Below are 14,624 nucleotides of genomic sequence, written 5' to 3' on the forward strand. Positions count from 1 at the left end.
TTACACGGCACTTGTGGATTTAGTGTTCTTGTTTCCAGATGCTGTCGAAGAATTATTTACCAATTTACTATCTGTTGGTTGAACATCTGTTTGGCATCTGGCAAAAGCCTTGCTGATTTGACTGTATATTGTTTGGGGGAAACTGGTATAAATGATCGGATTTAGCGAGCTGTTAATGGGAAGAAGCACGATGGCCGATACGGCGTAGGATGCGGGAGTCAAAATTTGTCCACTCATACTTAAAAATGTCATAATGCAGATTGGCAACCAGCAACACAGGTCAGTGGCAATCAACACGGTTATCTTCCTTTGCACGCTTGAGTTTTGTTTGCTTTTTGCAGAGTTGGAACCAGTCAGTTTTTCACCAGCACGAGATTTCGTGTATATAGCTACGTATGCAGCTGCAATGTACAGCAAAGCGAAAAAGTTAAAGGTGATTACAACAGATGACATGACATTCACATCCGATTCACCGGCTGTCACTCGATAAAAGCGAGGAATACAGACGCTACTGCTGCTGTAGTAACCGAAGTAAGACACCGTGGTTGGCGCTGATGAAGGTCGTTGTGTGACTAAAAAGCTGTTGACATCACTCCAGTCATACGACGCCACTTCCGGTTTCGACTGGTTGCCAACGGCTGAAATTCTCAGCGCGAAACGACGCATATCCGCCAGGGGAACTTGATCGGTGTGAAAATAGGGACTGGGCGTGATTTGAGCGCTGGTTATCATATACGCCGAGAGACCCCTGGAGAAAGGAAGAAGGGCGATGAGGAGAGAAAGCGACCAAATGAGGAGAACCCACATGGCAGCGACTCTCGCCCTCACGCTGCGCGACTGGAAGGGACGGAAGACGCTGTAGAGGCGATAGGATGTAATACATACAAGAGTGAAGACCGAGGTTTCGCTCGACAACACGGTGGTGACGCCGATAACATTACACAACTGGCTTGATCTCCAATACTTGTCGTAAAGACAGTAATTGCCGGAGAACTGGACTGCTTTGACACCCACCACAAGTAACACAACACCCATAAGGAAGTCGGCAAGAGCAAGATTAAAAATCATCGCCCTATTAATCAACCCCAGTCTGTGACGCATTTGCTCGCTTGACAACCTTTTAAAATAAAGCACAGTCTGTACCATGACAACAGCATTGCCCAGCAAAGCCATAATGGCCATGAACCACACCAGAATCTCAAGCGCCGTTATTTTGATCAACTGTTCGTTGGAGGCGAGGGCATCATTTTGCAGGTAGTTGGGAGGACATTCGTCGGAATGATCACTGCAGTCCGGAACCCCGTCGAGAACTTTGGTGCGCGGGATGAACACAGGGTCGTGGTTGAGGCAGTAAAAGTGGGATATGGCCGGGCAGTTTAACTCGTCGGTAGAGTTAATACAGTCCGATACAAGGTTACATGTTTGAGTATACGGGATGCTTATCCTGTCCCTTGACCCTAAAACGAGGAAATAAATCAAATGAATTACAAACGGAGTTTTCCTACATTAAAATAAAATGTATATCAATAAAACCATTGTCTCTGCAGCTTGTTTGGAAAATTATAAAATAAATGAATGTTTGAGCTTATTGGCATTATTTCTGTAAGCGCACAAGAACATTGAAAACTGAATTGAACAACTCCAATCAATCCACATTGCATCACATTTATATATGAATGCAATTGTTCAACCATTTCAAGGGCAATATACCTTGAAATACTGTGTTGACCTGCCCAGCAGAACACTTAAACTGATCGGGACAGTTGATTTCATCATAACCCTCCGTGCACTCTTTTATCCCATTGCACACAGACTTTCCGAGTACGATATCGAAAAGCTCGTCGCATTTCCTCACTGGCAGAAATACGATGCCTTGTGATCCAATTAAGTGACCAGGAACAGGAATCTATAATGACAAGAAGTAATAATGAACTGCACTAGTGCAATGGTATAAGTTGTTTGGCTTCATTGAAATGTTGATTATGAGACAGTGATGATAGCCACATATCTAGAAAAAGTGTTCGATCAAAATTAACTGACCAGTGGTCATGTCAGTCTTCAGTATACCAGGTTCTGGCGTAAAATTTAGATGCTTACAATGCAAAAATATAATTTGTCTATATTTTATTTTCCACATCTTTCTGTCAAGGGAAACTGAAACGTATGGAAAATAAAACTTACAGTGGTTATTGGAATTTGTTGACATATAGCTGGTCGATTACTGCAGTTAGCTCTTTCGCTACATTCATCCTCGAATGCCGCACATTCAGTGATGTTATCACATCTACGACGCAAATATTGTTCAGATATAACTAAACGTTCAGCGATTATTGAGGCAGTGATGAGATTAACGCACGAATGTTTTAATATAAGCTGGTGGAAGACACAGCTATAACATGGTTTCGCATTTTGGCAGATATTAAATTTGTACGGCTGAGAGTTTATATTACCAAAATCTCCAACAAATACGTAGTAGCAGATAATTTTAATAACTTATGTATTGAATCCCATGTCGCTTATTTCGCAAGATTTTCAAGTGTGTATATAGTTCGTCTATGCCTGTAGGCATCATTAATATCTCTTACTCATTCGATTAGGAAAGAAAAATTATTAGATACGTACTATCCAGGGAAAGAATTTAAATGTTACCAGAACATACGATCAATCAATGCTATCTAAGTATTTGGTTTTGGAGGAAGTGAAAGGGGTTTAGAGGAAATGTACGTCATCACGCTTATCGTGTGGAACCTTGTGACTGTAGTTTGCTAGTGTATTACCACAACTTACTTGGTTGCATTCCGAGCCAAAAGCAACCCTACAAAATCTCTGTTCAAAAAACGAGATGCAATCCTTCTAAATTCCGGTGGTATTGGATCGCAATCAAAATCCAGTAAGCCACTGGACTGACGACTGCGATTGGTCCATTTACCGCAGTTCAGTTCGTCGAGCTGTGTGATTGGACAATCTATAGTTCCGTCACATACCTGGGTCTTATCAATGCAAACATTCTCAGAGCCACATTTGACGCGATTCAGACCACATGAGGTACAAGGGGAAGTCCCAAGAAGACCGTAACACACATTTTTGCATAGATACTGTGACGGTTTCGCTGCAGCAAGTTTTGGGGAGCAAAGACATTCGTCTGACAAGTCTGGGCAGTCGAAGATACCGTCGCAGAGTTGCTTTGGCGAAATAATTATATCTGAATTGAGACAGTGGTGGCAAGTGAAAGTGCCGTTGACATAACACAGGTCCGACAAGTCACTGCAGATCGGATATTCGTCAGTTAACGACCATTGTGGAAGAGTGCAATACTCTACACGATTGTCGAGTCCCGCTATACGTTTGTTGCACTTAAACCCTGTAACAAACTTCACATCTTCTGTACTGCCTGGGCAATCTACGTACTCGTCGCATGAGTAGGTTCTCTGGACGCAAGTCTGCGGTGCGTTAGGACAGCGCACCATGCGTGGTTCCACGCAACTATCCACCTCGTCGCTGCAATCACCACAGTGGTCCATCCCGTCACACAACAGGTAGTTTGGAATGCATCGCCTTCCGTTATGACAACGAAATTCACCTTCTAGACATGCTGTGCCGTTGTTTCCAACTTGCTGAGGTGTCTCGTCGCTCCCGTCTTTGCAGTTTACGAGCTTGTTTCCGCGCCAAGATCGGGGAATGCACCGCCCGTTGTCTTGACAACGAAATTCGGTGCTTGAGTTACAGTTTAAGACCTGACGTTCGTCGGCGGCGTCGCTGCAGTCGTTGTAACCGTCCAAGACGCGATATCGACTCAAACACCGTCCATCAGTCACACATCTGAATTCTGTGTCGTTGTGACAGCTCGTAAAACTCACGACTTCGTCTCTTCCGTTGGTGCAGTCTGCCACAGAATCTCCGACCCATTCCCTGGGTATGCATTGCTGTGTAGGTGTGGACACATTCTCGAAACAGGGAAACTCGGAAGCCAGACAGGTGGTGAATCCAACTTCTTCGTCACTTCCGTCTCGGACCACCATTGTATCGCAGTCGCGTTTTCCGTTCATCACCAGATATCGTGGAAGGCAGATCTTGCTTCGCTTGCAGGAAAATTCTAAATACAAGGGAATAATTTACATGACCTCTCCTGGATTATTTCTACGGCTTTTAGGTGTTTTAGTAATTAGGTTCGTATAAAAGTAATATAATGTGCAGTTTGCCCATTAGGTAGAAGTATAGCTGGAAACAGTAGATTCAGGGTCTTTATTCACATAATGGTCTTTGTCAACATGATATTCTGAACAACTCAAGCACACAACGTAGTTCCAATCTGAACATATACGTAACAGAATCAATTCACCAACCATGAAATATCAATTGCATGTTATGCTGATGTGCGAATACTTTACAACAAAAATAATAATGAGACTTGTGAGTTTATTTACCAACGTCTTTTCTGCAAGGAAGTATGAGGCTTTCGTTCAGTTTGCAACTATTCATTGTGTTGAGGACGTGCCTGGCAACGCACTTGTTATTGAAACGACAGCGGAACTCTTCATCCGTGCAATTCAAAAATTCTGGAAAACCAATAAGTTGTTTGGGTTAGTTTTAGGGGTGATATAACCTTAACTATGTTAAGGCTGTTTGCTTAACATAACTCTTCAAAAATTTAGTTTAAAATTCACTGTCATTAGTTTTAATTGCAAATGTATGAAGAGTGTAAAAGTATGACGACTTGAGGCAGTCGTTTTAATAAAGCTCATGCCTATCATATTATGTTGATGTTGCCTAAAGAGGACAAGCTAAATAACAGGCAAAACGCCGATGAATAAAAGTGTACGATTAATTGATGTGTCAGAAGAACAGATTAATTACAATTTGTGTCCTATCTATTGATATTACTCGCCTAAGTATTGGTCAGTTCCACCACTTGAGGAGCAATCATTTTCATAATTGTTCACTAAATAACGTGGGATGCACTTTGAGTTTCCACAGCGAAAATACCCGTCCTCCGGTCGACACTGATTTGTTCCTGGGGATCCAGAACCTTTAACAAGACACGAGAATGTGATTGAAGCCAAATATTTTGTTGTATAATTTAAGTAAATTTTTTCCCGTGAATAGGAGTTAAAGAATATTTTTTGAACAAATGCCACTAACTCAACAGAGAAAGTTATAGATCCTTGACGAATTTCTTGTAATACGCCATATAAAAAAAATATGTTTTAACAATAATTGAGACATGTAGTGTGTGATTGTGTCCGTGACATTTCAGTTAGTTTCGAATGGCAAATTGGTGCGTGGCCTCACAAGCAGCAGCTGACAGTCGGAAGTTGCCCAAAAGTTTAATGATGTCACAAAATGACGATGACTGTTTGTCGATCCCATAGACGGTGCGTGGGGGTTATAATTAACAATATCCTAGTGAAACGAGGTCACTGCAGCCTGATTTCCAAAAGGAAACTCATGCAATATCCCCGCGTAATAACAGGACCGCGATTGAAGAAAGAAAGTGTTTATAATTTTTGCACATGCAAAGCTCGATGTTTTATCAAAAAAAGTACTTCCTTGACATTGTCCAGAAAATGTTTCTAAATATATAGAGTGAAGCAAATGTATCAAATAACTGGCATGTTTACTAGTATGCAAAGTGAAATGCAAGTGATTAAATTACATGCCTTGTCTTGGATTATTTCTACGGCTTATGTTTGTTTTAGTAATTACGTTCGTATAAAAGTATTGTAATTTGTAATTTGCCCATTAGGTAAGAGCATTGCAGGAAACAGTAGAGTCAGAGTCTTTATTCATATAATAGTCTTTGTCAACATAATATTCTGAATAACTCAAGCACAAAACGTAGTTTTAATGAACATATGCGTAAAAGAATGACTTCACTGACAATGAAATATCAACTTACAAGTAGCAGTTGGCCAAACGTTTAATGATGGCGCAATATGACGATTATTTAATATGTTTGTTACATTCATAGATGGTGCGTGGGGGTTGTGGTAACAATTTCCTGGTATCTCGAGTTCACTGCAGTGTGATTCACTACTGGCGTAATGTTTACTGCTGTGAAATTGCCAAAGAGCTTTTATGTCAACAAATTCTACAGGTCACAGTGGTGATTTATAATACCGACGTGGGCTTCCGCTTAGCGAGTGTTAGAATGGTTTGACTTTGTTTATGACTTCCTACAGCGTAAAATAGTTTACGCCAGGGTTAAAATCTGTAGTGAAAGCCAAATTCTTGCGGAATGATTGCATTTACGTAAAAATAAACCATTTTGTTTTCGCATACTACGTAAATTTCCTTAATAAGTAAATGAGTTTACTGTTAAATTCGTACTGGAACAGCGTACCGGACAATTCAGGCTCACTTACACCACTGGTGAAAATGCACTGCTTGTTTTACGTTCGTCGGTATCATAAAAATTAAAAACAAACGCATGTGAAACATGTGTAGAAGATATCGAACCTTTATATTTCACTTACTTGATTGAAAAACGATCCAGAAAATCATGATCAGTAGTATTTTAGGAGTCTCCATTTAAATTTAAATGTTTAATCAATTGTGTAGTTTAGTTTTGGAATATGCTTAAGTTCCTATGACTTTACAAGTTTTCGTTTAAAAGATTCTTGACTAGATTAAGCATTTTTAAACATGAAAAACAAAACAGAATCGTCTCCATTCATTTTCCCCGTGGCAGTTTGCAACAAAAAATAATCATAGAAAAAGTGAACTTCCATTTTAAAATCAAAGGTGTTGCAGCTTTATACAAATCAACTAACGACTCGACAAAGAAAATAGAAAACATGAACCCATTCCATTGGCTATTCTGTATTAATTCGACGAAAGTAAATTTTAGCCCAAATAAATTTTCTTGTCTTATTCCCTTAATTCAATAAAGCTTCACACAGGAGTCATCCTGTTTAAAACCACACATTACCACATGCGCTGTATTTGCGTGTAAAGACGCAACATTATATGAGGAAACGTTTCGAAGTAACGCTTTGTCCTTGGTTGTTGGCGAGGCATCTGACTAGTCACACAACGGACGTAAAAACGTGATGAACATTGAAGAAGAAATGCAACTTTAGGTGCATGGTGACTTCCTTTACTCTAACAATCATGGGATACGTCACATTTTACCGGAATCGCGTACAAAAATTCTTTCATGCAGTGACGGATTAACCATTTAGCAAACAAGGCACATGTCTGTTGGCCAATCAGAAAGCTAGGCCGCCTAAATAACTTGACGCAAGCTTAGGGTTGAAGTCTTGACGCATCAAAAGTTATTTCATGAACTTGGCCGAGTTCTTTGACTTTTTCTTCCTTATTTATGGTCAACGCAGTACATATGTACTCGAGACCACTAGGTCTCATTATTTTCAATAATAGTGTTTTCATATAGCATTGCTCCAATGATGACAGAAATGATGAGGTTGGAAGCAATTTGTATTTAATGTAGGAAGGAAGTACCTTTGAGAATCATTTTGTGGTGTCCATTTTCTAATCTTTTTCTTTTGTACGTGTAATAAATATTCTTTTGATTGTGATTTTAAACGTCACATTTGCTTGTGATTTTCACTTGCTGTTCATTCCGATTATTTTGTCAGTATGTCATATAACTTTTCATACGTTTCACACATATTTCAGAGCAGCAAAACATTATATACCAGAGACAAATTTATGATATATTGAAAACGAGCAGATTAATATACAACAGCAGTAATGGAATTTAATATAAGCAGAGATGAATACTCCTAAAAACAGGTGATTGCTACCACAAACTATGCAGCCATTTTGACAAAAAATTACAAGCCGTGAAATTCATTCGCATCCAGCATTGAAAAATTGGCATGATTAAATAAATATTAGATACTGTGTTATCAATGTAGAATTTTGTGTGGCCAAATCATCGCTAATCTCAATGACGATTAAACAAGCGGCTGTGCACAATTCTGTCCACTGCCATTTCAAAGTAAGACTGCAGTTGCTCTGGAAATATTCTTCTGTCTTCACTTGTAATTTGAGTATTCGCTGAAATTCTCAAGGTATTTATCCACTACCGAGTAGCAGTACTTATACAGCACCTGTGAAATATGATAATTTTGTTAACGCCCTATTAAAACCGACCCTGTAACTGCAACAAAGTTCGTACTTCCTTATCAACCATATTTGGTCTCATGTCTCTCAAGTCCTTCACTGTGCGGAACACATCAACTTGTTTAAGAACTTTCAGGCGCTCGAGAATGTTGCTCACGGCTATGAATGTCCCAGTCCTTGTAAAACCGTTGCTGACAACAAATAAAAAAGTTACAATCGTATGTGGAAATTAAAGGAACAAACGTTTGTCTACCTGCAGCAAACCAACACACTTTTCGAATTTGTTTCATTTTTTGTTTGCTGCACGATTTCAATAGTTTTTACAAATTCTGTTTCATCGGGTGGATTTTCGACGTCCTTCCACCCTCTTACTTGTAAAACGGTTATTTCTTGATCAGTCTGAAAAAAACCTCCTGTTTTAACAGTTGCTACTCAAAACCACATGCATTGAGGTACTCACAGCATTATCAAATCCTTCACATTTCGCAGTAATTTTTAAGACGTCTCTAATTTCTACTTTTTTTACGTCAAGCACCGTCACTCGCATGTTACCAGAACTGAAACATTCGTCGCCGGAAATCTAAAACAAAAAAAATCATTGATGATTCTGCCAAGAGCACGTTCGCTTTTTCCAATGTTTTTCTTACTGACTGCACCGCTGTTGAGTTGATACAATTTTAACTAAGCGCTTACTTAGAAAATTGTCACTGTTTACATTTTTTTTGACATATTCACATAGCCGAGATCATGGGATATGAAGTCAACAAGTACGCAATAGATTATATAGAAATTGTACCTTAATCGTATCACTCAGGTCGACTACAACACGTATTCCTCTAGTGACTATCATGATCCAGAAATCCTTTTCCTCGTCAAGTGTTGGCCCTTGAGCTGCTACAAACCTTTCAGCCGACTGCTCCTGTGCACAATAAAAAAAAATTAACATAATAGTTTACCCGACGCTGGTACACTGTGGATAATCAACCAAATACCAACAAAATTCTTATCTGTGACAAAGCATTGTAACATAGAAATTTTGAAAACCAACTTTTATAAGTGAAGCGTTCATTTCTTTTCCTTTTTGTGTTTGATTATCCCATAGAGAAATAGACGAGTGTTTGTCTGCACAATAAAGACAAATAAACAATGTTTAAAGTAGTTGAAGTTCTTCGTACAGGTTTTCAACATTGGGTCATTTGCTGTCCATTCTTCGCCATATCTCCATTCAGACAGAGTTTGGAATTCTTCATGTTGAATTTTTGACCTGCATTAAAACGAGAAATCATAAAAAAAAACTAATGTGAAGTTTAATTTGAATTTGAACAAAAAATTAAATTTCAATTTGAAAAGAAAAAGATAACGACAACTTACAAATTAGAATGATTAATTGATTGGAGCTCAGATGAACTTCGATCTGTTTCAAATTTGAAGCTTTCACGTTCCATCAACAACTTGTACACGTAAGTGTATTGCCTCTAATAAAAAACAGTAAAATGGACATGGGATTAGTTCCGTTAGATGCAAAAGCATTTTTTTGCGCCATGCAATCCACCACAAAAAGTCACAACTAAATTTTTACTGCAATAAAAATTTCATGGGTATAAAGTCAATGAGCACAAAGAAGAACCCAGAATTCGTATTGTTTACAGCTGAAGCAAAGTCATTGGTAGCTGTAAGTTGCCAAAACATACCAGGTTCTGTATCATATCCTTTCGATTTTCTCTCATTTTCAAAACCACTTTTGGAACATCGACCATCCCTTTGTTATCGAGCTCGTGAAACAAAATATCCATCGCTATAAAAGTCCCGGTTCGACCAACACCAGCACTGAACACATTTAAATTGGTACGAAATCATTTAAAGAGAACACGTCTTACCTGCAATGTACGATGATTGGAGCATTAGTCGTGTGCAAGTCTTCCACCATCTTACGTAGGTAGATCATATTTGTTGTGGTGACAGGAACGCCATGATCTGGCCATGTTGTGTAATGAAGCTGTGTCACTTCACGTTTCTCCTGGTAAAGAATATGTCATTTAATGCAAACCCAGCAAACACTATGATAAGTAGTACCTCATCCCGAAGCAAAATTAAATTTCGACGAATAATTCCCCCCATAGAAACTTCCTGGTTGGTTTGAACACTGAAACCGTCGAACAACGTCATCTTGGATCCCACTTCGGGCCAGTACTGTTCGCACTTTGACTAAAGTGTAAATCACAACTGTATTATCAAGTAGGCTCCACCCAAACGAACATTGACTTTTCCAAACAGTTTGTCAAACATTTATTGTTTTGATGACTTCGTTCCTGTCATGCGACCGAACCAAATCTGTGTGTGTAAGTTAGTCACCTTTCCGCTTTCCACTAGGTCGGTTAGCATCAGAATTATAGTTGAGTGTTCTTGCCACACCATCATCCAGAAATGATTGATTGTTTCCTGTTTTGGACCCTGAGTGGCGATGAACTTCCTACAGTTGCCATATCCCTGTATGTAAGCGGCGTTGATGTAATCATTGGTCTTTTCATCGGCGAGTGTCACTCGTGCGTGATCGTCTGAATAAGTTAGTATATTAAAGACAAACAATGTAGCCCAAAAATCTGCTACGAAATTCGTTAAAGTGACGTTTCGATCGTAACTACAATCATTCTCAACGTGAAATGCCGGCGAGCGGATAAAATGGTGCGGTAAAGTAACGATAAGGAAATAAGGGAGTAAGTGGGAAAAGCGCAACAGTTAAGATATAAAGACGAACGTTAGGGTATGTTATGACTTATTGTTTTATAGGACAATGGTTACAAACACTAATTCTGTAGGTGACAGGGATTATGACTTAGTTCCGTAACGTTTTACTCTGTCTGTGTTCAAGTTACTTACATGGGAATATGTTCTTGTATCTGTTTCTCGAAACGTTTTCGTTAAGTTGTGAAACTTTGTATGGTTGAGAGTTTTTTTCCGTTGCGTCTGTAATTATCTAAAAAACATGAAACAGTTTAGGCGTAATTGAAAGTAAACTAGGAAAACGTCTGCAAAACTTTATCCCCCAAAAAATTAAGTTCATTACATACAAGATTTTTCATATAGTCCTTCAAACTAAGAATCTAACTACTTTAAATTCCTTTTTAAAACCAGCAAAGTCATCGTTCGCATTTGATTTGTAAATGTCAAAGAATGTGATGTTGGAATTGACTTTCAAATTTTCGTAAACTACACTTGGCGCGTTTTCTGCAACGAAAAAGCTAAGACTTAAAATTTATTTCTTTACATGCAGATTGACTGACTTTACCGAAGGGGTTTTCCTGCAGATTTGTCTCATTCAATTCTATGATTTTACGTTGATTTCTGCATGAAAATAAGGTTGTGGTCAAGAAAACACAAAATGTTCAAATTTTGTGTAAACCAGAAGTAGATACAACGGCATTCACCACACTATATTGCCGTTTTGTCAATAACATTTTTTAATCAATAATATAGTAACAGTTGTATAATTTATACAATCAAAGGCAAAATATGCAACCAAACATTAATATTTTCATACTTTTTCCACAGAATTAAAGCTCCAATTGCAGCTAGCACAGCAACACCCAATACAACTCCGAACACAAGACCAGATTCACTAGAGGTTGAGTTGATAGCCGTATTGTTGTCCGCAATATTACTGGTTGTATCAACAGTATTGCTCTTAGTAGCATATCCACTATCAGTTGGCGCAACTAAAGTGATAAACACAACAATAAATTATCCCCATAATCATATTTGAACATGAGGTCACAATACTTGTTTCAAAGCATGTTGGTTTAGGTTTTCCATGAGTTGTGATGTGAGTGGAGGTGTTTATCACTTTGTCAACGCATCCAGTTAGAACTGCTGTAACCTGCAAATAAAAATCAGTTTTTACGAGTGCCTGACAAGAATACGAGCGCAGTGAATTTGCCTCAATCTTGTACTCAGTTAAGCTGGTGAGGTTGCTTATATTTATTGATTTTCTTTGGTATAAAACTTTCCACGTCGTTTTTAGTTTCTCTATGCGAATTAGGATCTGTAAATACATTAATAGTCAATTAAAAATATTTTGCATTAGCAATTTAGGCTTTCTTTGATTGAATAAAACTGGTATAATATTAGTGCATTAAACAATGCGGACATTTGGTGTATCTCTTGAGTTTTTTTATGTATCAGTGTTCATTTATTTTTTAAGAGGAATCTGTGTTACCTGAACACTTGCGTTGTGCTGCGCAGTAAAATTATCCAATCCACTCCATTTCACGTTAGCGACAGTGATGTTACACGGGAATGTCGTTGCAGATATACGAACTAACATGTAGAAACATCATGTAAAATGTTTAGCTGCAAAATCCACGCACAGGATGTTAACATTTAGGTTTGGGTCTGGGTACGACCTAATTGCCATATTAGGCATTACAATCCTAAAGTTATCGTTTTATCTACCAGAGAAACGAGTGCATTTAGGAGTTGACTAAAAACATCCATAACAATATTAGAGAGTGGAGACCGCATTTATTAGCTTGAAGAATAATTTATAAAAAATCCGTTACGTTTGTGTTGGCATATATAATAAGCCGGTTCCCCACTACAGTTCACGCTTGACTGCTCCCAGTCTATCCCATAATGCAACGCTCTCTGCTGACAAGTTGTAACGTTGGAAATTCTATTTCCGAGTATTACTTTGATATCTGTTGACAATTTGAATCGTGTAAGTATTGTAAACTGCTGCTTACTGTAATGAACACGTTTAATTCGACCTGGAATAAAAAACGTTAAACCAGTAATGTTGAATGAGCCGAATTTGTGTTGTTTGACGCTTCTTGGCAAGTTTGACCAAACACGAGAATGGTACATGAAAATTTGTTTGTTTTCTGGTCCTGATTGTTTTTCAGCATATAATTTAAACTGAAAAGTCCAACCTGGAAAGTAGTACGAACTGTAGTGTAGGTAAAATTTCATTTGATACTTTCACATTTTTCCGAAAAAAAAAGATTTAACAAAATAAACTTGATTAACCATGTGAATTGCTTTTGTCGACATCTATACGCCATTTTTCCATTCCATTTTTTGTGGCACTCCAAAAAAATATCTCCGACATTTGATCGCCCTTTCTATAGAAGACGTTTTGCATCAGGTTAAAGTATTTCATTTTGTTCAAAAAAACACGGCGGAAACCAATTACATTACCTTTCGTAGAGATCTAAATACCACAGAGTATCCAAGTCCTTTAAACTCTTCCAGTCGTCTGTTTCGTTTTTATCGAATGAAAATTTTATCCGATCGGGTTCAGACAAGTTGTAGAAAACCCAAACTCGTGTTAAATCTAAGTTGTAATTTATCCCGACTTCTTTAATGTTAAGCAAGTGCAATACCCAATTTTGTGTTAGTTACCCTTCGTGTATTTATCTGTCATCATTTCTTCCAAGCTTTGGGAAATTTCTTGGTCATCTGCCACAAAAAGATTTCCACCCATTAATCCACATTTCTCCTGTGCAGTGTTCGCATCCACAAGATCATCAGATAATATCAAAATACTGTCCTTGGTCGATGCTAAATTGCAACCTACAGGGAACGCGAAAAAAACGCAGGAGCCTTGCTTAGTTATGTTTGTGCAAAAATATTGATCACTTACTTTCAGATACGGCACTTGATATCAGATGCACGAGCAACCACAAGTAAACGCTTATCATTGTTTCATGTACACAACTAACCACTGCGTACCTGCTAAAACAGTTGCATGCTGTGAGTATATCTAAGATCGTTTCTATTGCCTCCATGTCGTAAATATAGCTGACCACAATCAAAACCCAGATCCAGTCTAATGTCGAGATTAACTAAAACGCCGTGTAGAAAAGTAATATCCAATACTAGAAGAAGGAAAATCAAATTGAACTGTCGCAACGAAACACAAAATGTAAGGTGTGTTCTACGCACGTTTGATAGTAAACAGTGGGCTGGTATTCTGTGCGCTGCTGGTTGGTTGTGAAAATATGTGGGTGGACAGGAAAGCAGGCTAAGACAGCCGGTTTGGTTGGTATAGCGCCTATACATGCGGCGAACCGCTAGCCAAACAATAACCGAAGCTTTAGCAAAAACAAGCAAATCTCATTGTAGAACTGTAACGCCATATTACCACAACCCATTCAATTAATTTCCAATATAAAGTAATTATATTAACCAGGAATGCATTGGTATTGTTACTAAATGAAAATATTTCCTGCCATGGCAACGACACAATGGGAACGATAGAAACCCCCTTTTTCAATAAACTGCAAGTACGGGAGCTTTCCTTCACGCTTCGTTGACACGAACGTGACACTTTGTCAACCTGAGGAACTCAACCGAATCAAACCAAAAAATCACGCGGACAGAACTTGCGGCTTCTCTTTAGAATGTTGAAACTTAATTTGATATTTTAAGCAAAATGGAATCAATGATACGGTTTCTGTGAGCAGCAGACGGACTTAGGCACTACAAAGTCATTTTGATTCGTGGCCGTTTGTTTACGATTGCCCGAATAAAAAAAGTAA

The 14,624-nt window shown here is 38.4% G+C and overlaps 2 protein-coding genes across 2 annotated transcripts; both read right to left on the reverse strand.

Moving 5' to 3' along the window:
• LOC145889915 (uncharacterized) lies at positions 1–6,593 on the reverse strand. The gene is made up of 7 exons (XM_082980964.1): positions 6,474–6,593; positions 4,886–5,026; positions 4,425–4,556; positions 2,788–4,093; positions 2,182–2,284; positions 1,711–1,906; positions 1–1,457 (listed from the first exon to the last, which is right to left on the reverse strand). Exons 1-7 carry the CDS (start codon positions 6,526–6,528, stop codon positions 1–3), a joined length of 3,390 nt encoding a protein of 1,129 aa, XP_082837090.1. The 5' UTR covers positions 6,529–6,593.
• Positions 6,594–7,809: 1,216 nt separating this feature from the next.
• Positions 7,810–10,556, reverse strand: LOC145888903 (receptor-type tyrosine-protein phosphatase epsilon-like). Its single transcript, XM_082979773.1, has 12 exons — positions 10,441–10,556; positions 10,162–10,293; positions 9,966–10,105; positions 9,780–9,915; positions 9,460–9,563; positions 9,264–9,352; positions 9,137–9,210; positions 8,885–9,007; positions 8,549–8,668; positions 8,342–8,487; positions 8,144–8,279; positions 7,810–8,075 (listed from the first exon to the last, which is right to left on the reverse strand). The coding sequence occupies exons 1-12, from the start codon at positions 10,504–10,506 to the stop codon at positions 8,001–8,003; spliced, it is 1,341 nt and encodes a 446-aa protein (XP_082835899.1). The 5' UTR covers positions 10,507–10,556; the 3' UTR covers positions 7,810–8,000.
• Between the last annotated feature and the right edge of the window lie 4,068 nt (positions 10,557–14,624).

Source organism: Ascidia mentula, chromosome 2, assembly GCF_947561715.1.
Source record: "Ascidia mentula chromosome 2, kaAscMent1.1, whole genome shotgun sequence".
In the NCBI taxonomy this organism is placed as follows: Eukaryota; Metazoa; Chordata; class Ascidiacea; order Phlebobranchia; family Ascidiidae; genus Ascidia; species Ascidia mentula.

Bases quoted from the DNA above. Each gene is read 5' to 3' on its own strand.
- LOC145889915 (XM_082980964.1), bottom strand. From the start codon at position 6,528: ATGGAGACTCCTAAAATACTACTGATCATGATTTTCTGGATCGTTTTT. The intron at 1,907-2,181 runs GTAAGTTTTATT...TTGTCATTATAG, and splicing joins AACAAATTCCAATAACCACT to ATTCCTGTTCCTGGTCACTT. The intron at 1,458-1,710 runs GTATATTGCCCT...TCCTCGTTTTAG, and splicing joins GGTCAACACAGTATTTCAAG to GGTCAAGGGACAGGATAAGC.
- LOC145888903 (XM_082979773.1), bottom strand. From the start codon at position 10,506: ATGATGGTGTGGCAAGAACACTCAACTATAATTCTGATGCTAACCGAC. The intron at 9,564-9,779 runs GTATGTTTTGGC...GTTTTTTATTAG, and splicing joins AGGATATGATACAGAACCTG to AGGCAATACACTTACGTGTA. The intron at 9,353-9,459 runs GTAAGTTGTCGT...GTTTTAATGCAG, and splicing joins TCAATTAATCATTCTAATTT to GTCAAAAATTCAACATGAAG.